This window comes from Tursiops truncatus, chromosome 2, assembly GCF_011762595.2.
Source record: "Tursiops truncatus isolate mTurTru1 chromosome 2, mTurTru1.mat.Y, whole genome shotgun sequence".
NCBI classification, from domain to species: domain Eukaryota; kingdom Metazoa; phylum Chordata; class Mammalia; order Artiodactyla; family Delphinidae; genus Tursiops; species Tursiops truncatus.
The window spans coordinates 108,684,646-108,697,713 of record NC_047035.1 but is presented as its reverse complement, the minus strand read 5'-3'; the positions used below and the strand labels follow the sequence as shown (position 1 = coordinate 108,697,713).

General features: G+C 55.3%; 1 protein-coding gene across 1 annotated transcript in view; it reads right to left on the bottom strand.

Annotated features, from left to right (window-relative positions):
• The window catches only part of SMAD6 (SMAD family member 6), a 75,557-nt gene extending 62,689 nt beyond the window's left edge, over nucleotides 1–12,868 (bottom strand). Inside the window, exons 1-2 of the mRNA XM_033851864.2 lie at nucleotides 10,649–12,868; nucleotides 2,914–2,970 (exon numbers count right to left, since the gene is read on the bottom strand). Coding sequence (XP_033707755.1) covers nucleotides 2,914–2,970; nucleotides 10,649–11,456 — 865 coding nt within the window. The 5' untranslated portion in view covers nucleotides 11,457–12,868. The remainder of the gene's footprint in view (nucleotides 1–2,913; nucleotides 2,971–10,648) is intronic.
• Nucleotides 12,869–13,068: the final 200 nt, after the last annotated feature.

Below are 13,068 nucleotides of genomic sequence, written 5' to 3'. Positions count from 1 at the left end.
CTAGGCCCTAGCTAGCTAGAATTCCATTCGATCCTGTAGGAATTTTTTCCTTCTACCACGTGGCCTGGGGAGCGGGAAGATGAAACCTTAAACAATTTGGCCTTTTTCTTTTTCTTTCTTTCTCGTCTCCCACTTGCCAGATGCTGACTGGGTGTTCCGGGTTTTATTTTGTTTTTTTGGTTTTATGTGATCACAGTGGCTTAGAAGTGAAATGACTTTTTGTTTATGAAAAACTAACAATGCAAGGAAAAGAAAATAATACAAAAAATAACTCGGGCTGTTTATCGGGGCCTGAAAAAGTTATCTGCTGGTCAAATGTGTTTGGAGGAAAATAGGGACAGATGGAAAATCTCTTTAAAAGAAGATAATAACCTCCGTGCTTAAGTGGGAACCTCTTTGCTTTTCAGACCTAATCTTCCCCAAGTGTTCAGGCCCCAAGTCTTGCTGCCACTTATTGTCCGAAGTAGCAACACCCCAGGCTGAACCCTGTTTCTTAGTGAACCGCTGTGGAGCCAACACAGACAGCTTGATGAACGTTCCAGGAGTGGGGGTGATGGGTGTTTTCCATCCTTCGCAGCTATAAGTCCCTGCCATGCACTCTCCGAACGTTCACGTCTAGTGCTTCTAGTGAGGCCCTACGAGGCTGCTGTAGAAAAAGAACACTCCAACCTTGGTCACTGCTCGAGCCCCAAGGAAGAACCTCATCTGGAAGCCGGAGCCCCAGGTTCGAGTCCCGCTTCCACTCTTACTCAGCAAAATCAGGGGTCACCAGCTTTGCCTGCAAAGGGCCCCGTAGTGAATATTTTCAGCTTTGTGAGCGCTACAATCTCCATCGCAACTATCCACCTCTGCTGCTGTCCTGCGGAAGCGGCCACAGACAATACAGCCGGGTTCCAGCAGAACTTTGTTATGGACTCTGAAATTTGAATTTCATATAGTTTTCACATGTCACAAAAGACATGCTTCTGCTTTTGGTGGTTTTTTTTTTTTCTTAACCGTTTTAAAAAGTAAAAACCACTCTTAGCTCAAGAGCCACACAAAAACAAATGGTGGCCTGTCGTTTTTGGACCCTTGAGCTGTATGACCACCAGCAAGTGTCACTTCCTCTTTCTCCGTCGCAGTTGTCCCATTTGTAAAATAACCGGGACACCTGCTGATTTCCAAATGGTCGCTTTGCCCCGCTGGATGGAGTCCTGATTTCTGTGGCTTTATCACCGGCTGACCCACGATTCCTTGGGGCAATGATCCTTGACATTCAAGCTCAGGTGCTACACTTACTAAGAATGTTTGAGGGTTTTCCTTTTCCTCTACTAGAATGAGGGATCTTCTAAGCGACTAGTGCAATTATGTTAACTTAAAAAATGCTGGGCTTCCCTGGTGGCGCAGTGGTTGAGAGTCCGCCTGCCGATGCAGGGGACACGGGTTCGTGCTCCGGTCCGGGAGGATCCCACATGCCGCGGAGCGGCTGGGCCCGTGAGCCATGGCTGCTGAGGCTGCGCGTCCGGAGCCTGTGCTCCGCAACTGGAGAGGCCACAGCAGTGAGAGGCCCGCGTACCGCAAAAAAGAAAAAGAAAAATGCTGAGACGGGCCTGGGAGGGAAGGATGGGGCACTGCTGAGCTGAACAGGGGCTGCTCTGGGTTTCCGCCTCAGCCCCACTGCTCATCAGCTGGGCAGTTCTCCCTGACCTTTGGCCTGATTCCTTGTCTACAAAGTGACAGGGTCCCACCAGATGATCACTCCAGTTCCCCGGAGAACTAAATGAAGCTCCTCCATCCACGGTATGACCGTACTTCAGGAAAAACAATGAGGAAGTTGCCATCGTTAAGCCACTGACTCATACACCGTCATGGGACAGCCTCTGTCCTCCTAGACTGAGAAGGACAAACTCCTGAAGGGACCCGGTGGGCACTCCTGTCTCCACAGGGGGGCCTGGAAGGAAAACTGGACTGGATGCCTCAGAGTTTATGACACTTAGAAGTGACCTCCCAGATGATGCTGACACACGCTACCGGGAAGAGGCCTTTACCAAAAACAAAACAAAACCCACTTTTTGTGGTCACTGGTGGAATGTGTCAGCATCAGTGCCACGCCATCTGACATTTAAAGCTCGAGGCCCACGGCAGCTACCCACGGTAGTCCCAACGGTCACAAAGTCACTCTCCCGGTACTATTCAGGCCATACTCACCCCACCACTGGGATTCTCCACTGGAGGAATCAGGAGGGCCAGGAAATGAGCCATTTCTACTTTTAAAACCACATGCATCTACCCCAGCGTACGGGCTGCTCATTTAGCCCCAAGGCTTTACAGAAAACACGTTCTGCCTCTGAATGGGCCCTGCCAACAATGACACTACCACTGAGGGGTACCCTCCATGCCAGGGGCTTGGTGTACCAAGACACTTGCTTTCTAAACGTTCCAGCTGTTGTTTCTGCCCAGGTGAACTTCTTGCCTTAAAAGGGGGGGCGGGGAACATATAGCTCGTCTCAACAGTGACCGTGCTCAGCCTATCTGTCATAGTGCTAATTAATACACACCAAAGGAGAACCACGTAAGGCTGGGAGGGAAGGAGAGGAAAAGAGACAGAAACATCAACCCACCAGCATCAACAAGATGTTGAAGCTGAAACCCATTCGTCTCCCACAGGCCCATGGTTAAAGGTCACAGAGAGGTTAATGATGAGCGAGGAATTTCAAGACGTAAATAGCTCGCTGCAAAGGCACTGCAAAGGCTGGGTCGGCTCTGGCCCAACTGGGGTTGTGTTCGTAAAACTTCACCCACCCCATTTCAAAGGCAACCAGGCTGGTGATCCCTCCCTCCCCTCCTTCTCTGGCCCTTCAGCACTGAGGCAGGGCCCTGTGGGAGCCTGGGAAGGAGGCAGCTCCCCAAAGGTCAGAAAGAGGACACACTTACCCAGTGGCTTGTACTCGTCGCGAGGAGACAGCCGAGAGTAGGGGGGTGGTGGTGATTCTGGAAGACAGGAGACAACATGTCACTGCTGGGATGGGAGAGTTCACACATGGGGGTTCTACAGGCTTTTGATTATTGGTTTCCTCAAATAATAAACCCAGCTCCCAGGAACCCAGCACCTCTGCTGCCCCAGTCCCCTGGAACAGCACTGGCCAACAGGGAAAGCCACAAACTTGGGGTACAGACCTGGGCTCAATCCCTGCTCTGTCACCTTTGGCTGTGTGACCTCAGGCAAGTTACCTCACCTCTCTGAGCCTGTTTCCTCAGCTCTAAAATGGGGACAATAATCATAGAGACCTCCCAGGTTTGCCAGGAGGGCAAAAGGAAATAATGTATGTAAAATGCTCAATACAGCTCTTGGTACTGAAGAAAAATACCTCCACAAACAGTAACTATTGTTATTATAATGAGAGAAACAGGGGTACAGGGAAAGTCAAAGCTAAGGTGGCCTGTTAAAATACAGGATGCTTGGTTAAAGTTGAATTTTGGATATACATGGCATAAACGTTTAGCATAAGTATGTCCCTTGCAATATCTGGGACATACTTATACTAAAATATTATGTGCTGTTTACCTGAAATTCAAACTTAACAGGGAATTCTGTAATTTTCTTTGCTAAGTTTGGCAACTCTAGTCAGAACTGACTGACTGCAGAGGCCCACATAGACAGAGGAGCTCCCTTTCAAACAAACTACATTAGAGCAAATGACCTTCAGGGCAAGGAGGAGGACATGACTGGTTGGAACCCAGGAAGCCAAATCCAGCTCCCCCGATGGGAGACCTTAAACCAGTCACTGCCAGCTCTTGGCCTCAGTCTCCCCCTCTGTAAAGAGAAGGGGTGGTACACACAGTCTCCGTGGCCTTCCAGATCAGACCCTCTGCGATTCTTTATTGTCTATGGTATTTTTCTTTGGGTTTCCTTTCATTTGCCTAAAATACTTGTCCTTAAAAACATATACTTTGTCTTCAGAAGAATTCCTTAGGCCTCTTGCTTTCTGGGAAGTAACAATTTGCTTAACTAAGTAACAATTTGCACGAATGAAATGACCCTTCATTTTCCTTAAAAGAAACTAAAGGCCATCAAATCGCAAACTAAAACAAACTCTCAGTGGTAGTAAAGTGGTAATAACTATTATTAGGCAGGTATCAGGAATGACACAAGGGGTAATAAGTGTTTTTCACAATTATAATAAGGCACAATTAGTCGCAGGAGCAGGCAGCTTCACCTCTTCCCCACCCCGGCTTTTCCAGCTAGAAGTGACTTCAACAAAGTGAAGGCGCTGCAGTCTAAAAACAGGGAATCTTTTGTGGACTGGAGTTAGGGAGAAGGAAAATGAATCATGGATTAGCCACTGGGAGCGAAGCAAACATTTGCTGAATGTGTACCCTATGTCTCTGTGCTGGGACATTTCAATTTCATTCATTGTATTTTATTCTTTTGGACCTTAGGTACAGAGTGGTTAATCATGCTCATTGGGTGCCTATTTTCATTTCCTCCTTTCTTAAAAATAAATAAGATGACCATTATCATTCCCATTTCACAGATGACAAGACTGACTTGCCCACTGTTCCCCAGCCAATCATGGTGGAGCTGGGCTTTGAGCCCAGGCCTGACTCTGCTCTATACCCCAATGAGACAGGCAGTCAAGAGGCACCCTATCTTCTACCCCTTCATCCCAGCTGGGTCTGGTACATCATATGCACAGAAAGCGTTCAGTAAACAGATGTGGACAAAGACAATGGTGACAAGGATAATGGTAAAGTTGGGGGCATCAGTGGACGAAAGTGTGGAGAAAGAGGACCTATGGGGCCAAAAGGGTGACCCAAAGGAGACCTCAAACAAGACTCAAAGAGGGGGGCTATTTGCCTTCAGTAGGAGCCCCCTTATCCACCAGTCTTGGAGGGGCTACAGACCAGACTCTCAGGACAAGAGGCAAAATACAGGTAGGGCTAGCGCTCCACAGGGAAAGAGAATTGAAGCCAATGCTCCCACTGTACAGAGGAGAAGACTGAGGCCTGAAGAGTAGAAGTGACTCCTTGAGGGCCAGACAGGGAGCTGGTGTAGAGGCAGAACCAGAGGCCAGGTATCCTGACCCCCAGCCTCATGTCCTTTCCACTACCCCACTAACTAATCAGAAGGTCTGCAACTCCTGTGTCCGGGTTCCTCTTGCAAACATCTAATTGGCTGAGGCCCAGGCCATACATAGTAGGGAGCTCTGGACATCTGCCCCCAGATCTGTCCCCCAAAGTGAAACCTGGCAGCAATGGGCTGTGGAAGCTGGAGTCAAGCCACTGTAATCAACCCCAGCATCTCTGCCTGGGGCTGCTTACCTGGGACCTGTAAAGGGGGGGCGGGGGGGCGGGGGCGGGAAGCTCATGAAGATCCCCCTCACAGGAGCCGTCTGGGCCTTGAGTGACACCCACCACCCATGCCCACACCTGGGCTGGGGGCTCTAATGCATGAGTGAGACAGAAGGCAAACCTACAGACTTGGGACATCAGACACACCAGCCAGTGAGGAACTGCAAAGCTTTCAGGAGGGACTCTACCAGCACCCACACCCCCCTTCGTTCCAGCAAAACGATCTGCACAGAGATTGGAAGCACATCACTAACTTCCATCCTAGGCAAGTAAAAAAGAGACTGCACCCCAAGACACGGGGATTTAGAATGTCAGAGGTCCCCCCCAACTCAATTCCTTATTTTAACTGATGGGGCAAGTGGGGTGGAGGGAGGTAAAGGGCCCACCCAAGGCCACACAGAGAGGCAGGAGATGTTATCCTTCTTCAGCTGAACAAAGGGGGAGGCCAGTTCAGGACCAACAGCAAGTTACTTTTTAAAAAAAACAACAGAGTTATCATTCACATACCCTAAGATCTACTCTTTTAAAATATACAATTCAGTGGTTCTTAGTACATTCAGAGTTGTGAGACCAATACCACCAACTAATTACAGAACATTTTCATCACCCCAAAAGGAACCCTGCCCCATTCACAGTCAGTCCCTATTCCCCCAACTCCCAAACCTCAGGCAACCACAAATCTACTGACTCTCCCCGCGGGTTTGCCTATTCTGGACGTTTCACACAAATGGATTCCTACAACAGAAGGCCTTTTGTGTCTGGCTTCTTTCACTTAGCATACTGGTTTCCAGGCTCTTCCATGCTGTCACTTCTATCGTACTTCATTCTTGTTTATGGCTGAATGGTATTCCACTGGGTGACTATAGCACACATTTTGTTTATCCATCTGTCAGCTAATGGACACTCGGACTGTTGCCACCTTTTGGCTCTCAGGAATAACGCTGCTATGAACAACACTGAGGAAGCTTTAACTGGCACCTCGGCCTCACTCCAACACATCCACCCTCCCTCCACAGATCTGGGAGGATGGAGCCCCAGGACATGAACTCAGGTGGGACAAAAGGTCCGAAGAGAAAGTGTAGGCTGCCTCCAGGCCCTCTGTCCACACTCCCGTCTTAGAAGCTATCTCAGTACTTAGAAAAGTTGTGTTGATTTCTAAATAATAACTTACGTTCTCTAAACTTTAAGGGGAGAACCCTTAGAGCCCTGCAGGCCTCTCAGAAAGAAATGATCATAGGCAGGAGGGAAGGAGGGAGGGAGGGAGGGAGGGAGAAAGAGAGATCAGAAACTCCAGCCCCCCCAGACAGCCAGCCTCAGGCATCAACTTCAGGAATCTCCTCCAACTTCCTTCAGAAGTGAGAGCAGTCAGCCAGGGGCCGAGTGTACCAGAAGGCTAGCTGCTCAGCCCAATGCAGCTCAGGCTCTGGTTAGCCCCCAGGGGGGTACTTAGCCTTTCGGGATCTAGACCCTAATTCTAAAGCCAGAAGAGTTCACAGCCTCTCCCACTGCCTGGTAACCTTTCAGTTGAAGACATTACCTTCCACCCCGATCTGTGCAGCCTAGCATCTTGCTTTTAGGAAAGGTCCACGCGCCTCCCTGGACCTCCCAGCTTTCACCCTCCCAAGGGGTGCCCTCCTGGGTGCCTTTCCCCTCCAGCCCCAGGACCTGAAGGCTCAACCCCAAGGCCCAGGGTGGGAAACACAGAAGAGAAGCTCCTGGTGCTTTAAGGCCGGCAGAGCCTAATTGCCCAGATTCCCCCGGCAGCCAGATAAACAGCGCGGCAGGCTGGCGCCGGCAAGAGGCACACTGCACATTATCACCCCTTCCTCACCTCCAAGGAGGAGCTCGGAGGAGCAGGGCGGGCAGGGCCCAGGGGCCGCCAGAGGGGCCGCCAGAGGGGCGGGGCGGGGGCTTGGAAGCCCAACTTGAAATTGATCTCATTTCAAAGGGATAATGCCAGGCCAAATAAAAGGAAAACTTTCTAGCCCATTCTAATTCCTATAGTCCTGGCCTGGGAACCCTGTGTTTTCCTAGGCGGCCTCCTCCAGTCGTTTAGAAGTTCTCTCTCGCTCCGTCTCTCTTTCCCTGGCGCAATTTGGATAATAGTAATTTACTGAATATAATTACAGAAAAAAAAAAAAGTGGTGAAGCAAAGAGCAGGAGATTTATTCCAAAGTTAATGGATACTTTCGGGAGAAAGGATCTCTATAAACACAGGTTAGAACTGTGATTAAAGTATTTCTCCACATTTCCGTCCACATAGGCACCAAGCTCAGCGAACTGGCTTTTCCAGGGACAGAAAGATACACCAGAGGGAGGGAAAGCTAGGGCCTGACTCCCACGGGAGCGGGAAGCCCAGGGCAGAGCTGGGCACACAGGACCCCACTTTCTGAGACAAGCATGGGGGAGAGGGCAGGCCTGTGTCACCTGGAATCCTCCCAGCAGACCCTCAGAGATTCTGTTCACCACTCCCTCGCTTTACAGATGAGAAAAGAGGCCCAAAGAGGGGAATTGGCCCCAATGCCCCAAAGCAAGTTGAAAGATGGAGCAGGGTTTGCCCTGAGCAGCAGGGGGCCGCACTGCCCAGAAAGGGGCTGTCTCACTAGGGATCCCTGTGGGGGCCTGGGGGGCACTGGGGGGCCGGTGGGTGTCCCTCAGTTGGCCCGCTGGGTGTTCCAGCGTACTCTCTATGGGTGTACCTGCCCCAGTGCCCCAGCCCTCTCCCCCAGAGCCCGGGAAGGAGCAGTCTCCTTATCAGGACGCGCACGGCTGAGCTCCAGCTATGCACCCGCCCAGCTCCGGGAGCCAGGCTGGCGGCCAGGAGGCGGCAGTGGGGTGGACAGCAAAGGGCTCCCCCAGTCCTCAGTCCAGGCGGCCCAAGCCATCAGGCATGGGATGGAGCAAGAGGGTCAGCGTGGTGCCTACCGGAAACTCTTCCCAGACCACCAGTCCTCCCAACGGCCCCCGGGGTGGCTTGAACGGGGTGTGGGGGGGCGGGGCTTCGGCAAACGAAGTAGCAGGAGAACAGGCACAGTCCCTGCAACAGCGCCTCCTTCTGGGAGGAGGAGAGGAGTCACGTGCCAATGCTTAGTCTGGAATTTGAGGTGGAGAACGTTTCTAGAGCCGCCCGCACTGACCCACAGAGAGACTAAGGGGAGAGGTTACTCCTCGAAGGTCAAGTTGTCGATACCGGCCGGGCAGAGCCTAGGACCAGGTCTATGGGTCAGAACCATTCCACTGCAGTTTGCCCATCAACTTAAAACTGCTCAAGGCCACCAAACTCAAACCAAGACCCAAGCTGACTTATCCAAGGAGTATGGGCAGGGCGGGTCCTGCCTGTCTCCAGTTTTCTTTACCCCACCCCTTCCCACCCTCACACCTGAGCCTGCCTGGTACCCTGACTCCCAGCAGGCCCTCTCCTCCTCCCCCTCGACACCCACCTCCCCTTACCCATCCATCCTCCAAGGCCCCGCTCCAGGTTAGAGCTGTGAGGCTCCTAGAGGTGCTCCTGTTACATGCACACCCCACAGTGCTCTGAGAGTTCAGACCTTCTGGCCTGGCCCTGCTCCCCCCATCTCTGTCCCAACTCTCCCCCCCCCCCCCCGCCCCGCCACAACCCGAAGATTCTGTTTCCTGAGGGCATGGATCCTACTCATATTTCCACTCTCCTCACTACAGCACCCAGCATGCTGCCTGGCACAGAGTAAGTGCTCAACAAATATTCCCTAGCAGACTGATGTGGTGAGAGAGAAAATGCCCAGCGGGGCCTTCTAGAAGAGCAGAGGGGCCCCCACCAATTCTCTCCTCCTGAAAACGGGACCAGGGACAGGGCAACCACAAACAGGGCCCTCCTCCTCAGAGGCAGGGAGGAGCCAGGGTGGAAGAGGAGAGAAAGCCACTTCCAGGGAAAGCTGTCAGAAGAAGAACAAGGAACACAGAAAGCCCGCAGAGGGCCACAGGCCAGCGACTGCCCAAAGCCCCTGAGAATCAGGCCTGGAGTCGACCATGCGGGGCGCAGGGCAGCCAGATCAATGCTGCCTCTCCCCACCCCAGCCCCCATCAGTGCTCTCTCCTCAGGAACCACCAGTGAGGCACCGTCCTTCCCCTCCAGCCACCACCCCAGACACCAACAAGACACCTGGGACCAATCCATGCTTCTAGCCCCACCCTCCCCTTCCATGCTGGGAGTCAGGAGACCTGTGTGATCTGACCCTCTTAAATGCCCCCAGGCTGGGTGCTGCCTCTCTCCAGAGGAGCCAGGCCAGAGGAACTCAGAGCCTGCCCAGGCCCAACAGTCTATAACCCTCAGAGAGTCCCATCCCTGCAGAACCCCCAGTGCCACTTAAGATGCATACACCCAGAAGATGCTACAGGCTAAAAATGTGTGATCCCTGCAGTGCAAGGGAAGGGGGCGCTGGGGGGTGTGTGTGAGGATGCAAGCTTCCGGCCTGCCTGGAGTCTCCTTCTGTCCTCACCTCTGCTACAGCACCCAGGGCCTGCTCAGGTAAGCAGGACTGGGTAGATGGTGTGTGCAAAAAATTCCAAGAAGAGGACAAAGAAGGGGGGCAGTTCTCAAAAGTACTAAAATATCCAGCTTCCTTCCCTACCTAGACACCTCCAGGACCCTCAGCTCTCTAGAAAAGCTGGGCACAGGATTGAGAATGACGATGACAGAAGGTCCTGGCATTGGACACCCAAGGGATGCTGGCAACAATCAAGAGCCAAGAGAGCAAGAGGGTGGTCTCCACTCTGAGGAGGGTTACCCCGCAAAAGCTTTGCTCCTCAGTATAGACAGGAACAAGTAGGACAGTTTACAAACACTTTGGACTCTAGCCATGACCTGCCTACACCCAATTTCACGACATATATCTACCTGGATACGACAAAGCATAATATACCGTAGGTATAGGCATATGCACACAAATGCTACAGGCCCGGGCACGGACTGGGGGTAAATGGGCTTGGAGGAGGGGGGCGCTCAAGTCTTTGGCCTCTTCTAGACCTGCCCTCCTCTTCCACCGTCTGCAAAGCCGGAGCCTGCCTCAGGTCCCTTTAGCTGAAGAGAAAACTCCAACGCGCACCCTTCTGAGTTTGCCGGAGCCTTAAGACGAAGTTGCCGTGTGCGCCCACATCCCCACTCCCCGGCTTTCCTGCCAGCGTCAGGCGCCTCCACTGGGAGCTCCCAAGCTCCAGGGGCACCCGGGGGAGCACCCTCAGCTCCGCCCGCCCGCCCGCCAGAGGTGTCAAGGAGAGACAGGAGGCCGCGGAAGGGGGCGGGAAGGGAACCCCGAGGGCCCGCCGGGCGCGGCGCGCTCACCTGGCCCGCAGAGCCGGCTGAAGTGGTAGGGGTTGCAGCACACGGTGGGGCCGTCGGCGGCGGCGGCGAAGCTGTGGCAGCCGCACAGGGGCTTGAGCTCCACGGCGTGCTGCAGGTCGGGCCAGCGGAAGAGGCGGCCGAGCAGCAGCTGCGGCGGCGCGGGCTGGCCGCCCAGGCGGAGGTCGGCGCGCGGCACCAGCACGCAGCCGCCCGGCACGCCGCCGCGGGACTCCACCGCCTCCAGCAGCGTGTCCAGCGAGCGCTCCTTGAGCCGCTTCAGCAGCGAGTACGTGACCGTCTTGAGCTCCTGCTCGAGCAGCAGCAGCCGCGAGCGGGCTTCACGACTCCGCCCGCCGCCCGTCGGCTCCAGGGCCGCCCCGGCCAGGGGGTCGCCGGCGTCCCGGGGCGCACCGGCGGCGTCCCGCTCCGAGAAAAGACAGCAGGTCACCGTCTCGCAATCACTTTCGGGCAGCCAACCCCGGCCTCCCGGCTCCGCCACGTCCAGCGGGGAGCCCCCAGAGCCGGCCCCCGGCTCCGACATGGGCCTCGGGGGGCCCCCTGCGCGCCGGCGCCTCCCAGCGCCCTGGGCGCCTCGCTGTCCCACCGCGTCCCGGGGCCGCCTCAGGGCTACCGGGCGGACTTCGGGGCGGCCGCAGCCTCCGCCTTCTCGTGCCCGCGGGGCCGGCTCAGCTCGGCTGCCCACGCTCCCATCCTCGTCGCCGCCGCCGCCGCTGCCTTCCTCCCGGTCGGGGACCACACGACTTCGCCAAAGTCGCCGCACCAGCCCCGAGCGTTTGGACCTGAACATACGATATCCTTTGGCGCCGGGGGTGGGGGGGAGGCGGTCTCCGGTTACCGGGGGTCCGTTTCCTCAGCGAGGCGCCGGCTGCGCGAGCCGCAGCCCCACATGAAGCTCTGCCGCCGGGCGCCGTGCAGACCGCGCACAGCCTGTCGTCGAAGGGGCGCCGCAGGGCTGCAACATGAGGGAGCTCGCCAGGGCAGGACGGCGGGGAACGCGCGCACGCCGAGCCGCAGTCCGCGCTCGGCCCGCGACTACATGGACCCCGGCGCCCGTGCAGCTCAGCAACTCCAGCCCCGGCGCTTCAGAGGGACTGCAGACTGCGCGCCGCCAGCAAGACCCCGCATGGGCCGGAGAGCCTTCAAAAGTTACGCGGCTGGTCCATGAGCACAAAGCGCTCGCGCCGAACCCCCCAAATGTGTCTGGGAAGCCCTGCCTTTAAAACCCAAGCACTTCACTACATGGGCTTTTCCTGCAGGATCCGAAAGGCAGGCTTGTTGATACCCTCGACTTCCTTCTTACTCCCTGCAGAAAGAAAAAAAGAAAAAGGAAAGAAAGAAAAAGAAACCCGAAACAAAACCAAAATCCCTGGAATTGCATGCACGAAAAGCCAACTCCGTCTCAGGTCCCAGGCGCTAGATGCACTTGGAGCGAATTTCTCCAGAACGCGGGTGTCAACACATGAGTGGAAACTGTAAAAATCCCAAAGAGCTGCTGGGAATCCTTAATTAAAAATGCAATCCACCGAGGCAGAGGTCGTAGCCCGCCCCACGCTGCGCTCGGACGCCCCGGACGCTGCGGCTGCAGAGGTCGCCCCCCTCCCCCCTCCCCAAAAAGTGCCTCCCGGTGGCCCCGTGGTCCCGGCGAGGTCTGGCGAGGCAGCGCCCGGCGGCTCTTTCTCTCGGCTCGTCTCCCTCGCTCGCTCCCCCGCTCGGCTCTCTCTTTTTTGTTCTCCTCAAACGCACACTGAGGGCCCCCGGAGGAGCGCCGCGGAGTCATTGGCTGCCTCCCATCATATGCCAGTCTAGACACTTTGGCGGCTCCGCGGCGCTGATTGTTGCGCAAACAAGGTTTCAAGTTTCTTAACTCTTAAAGGAGAACACGTCCCATTGCAGGGCCCGAGGCTCCGAGGGGCCGGCTCCCGGGGCGGGCCGAGCCCCGGCCCCCGCCCCACGCTTGCCCCAGCCCCCCCGCCTCGGGCCTGACAGCGCCCACGGCCTGCTCTCTGGCTCGCGTGCGCCGCGGGCACGGATGCGAGCGCGCGCTCGCACACACACACACGCGGTTACACAAACCACGGGCGGGCTGCTCGAGGGCTCGGCGGACTCTCTAAGACTCGGACACAAACGGGGCGCTTTGCCTCTCCCTGGCTTGTGCACAAACTTACAAACACACATTGCACTTTAGAATTGGTACAAACCCCCATCCCAGGGAAGGCTAATAAAAATGGGTGTGCGTGTATGCTTTCCTGGCTTGCGTCTCTTGGGAGCAGGGGGCGGCTGATTTGTTGGAGTAGCGGGAGCTAGCGTGATAGCACGAGGTTTCCACACCCCCTGCGCGAAGTCAGGGGTTGGCCGCCCGGCCAACCGAGGGGCGTGGAATGCCTCGCGCAGCGGGATTC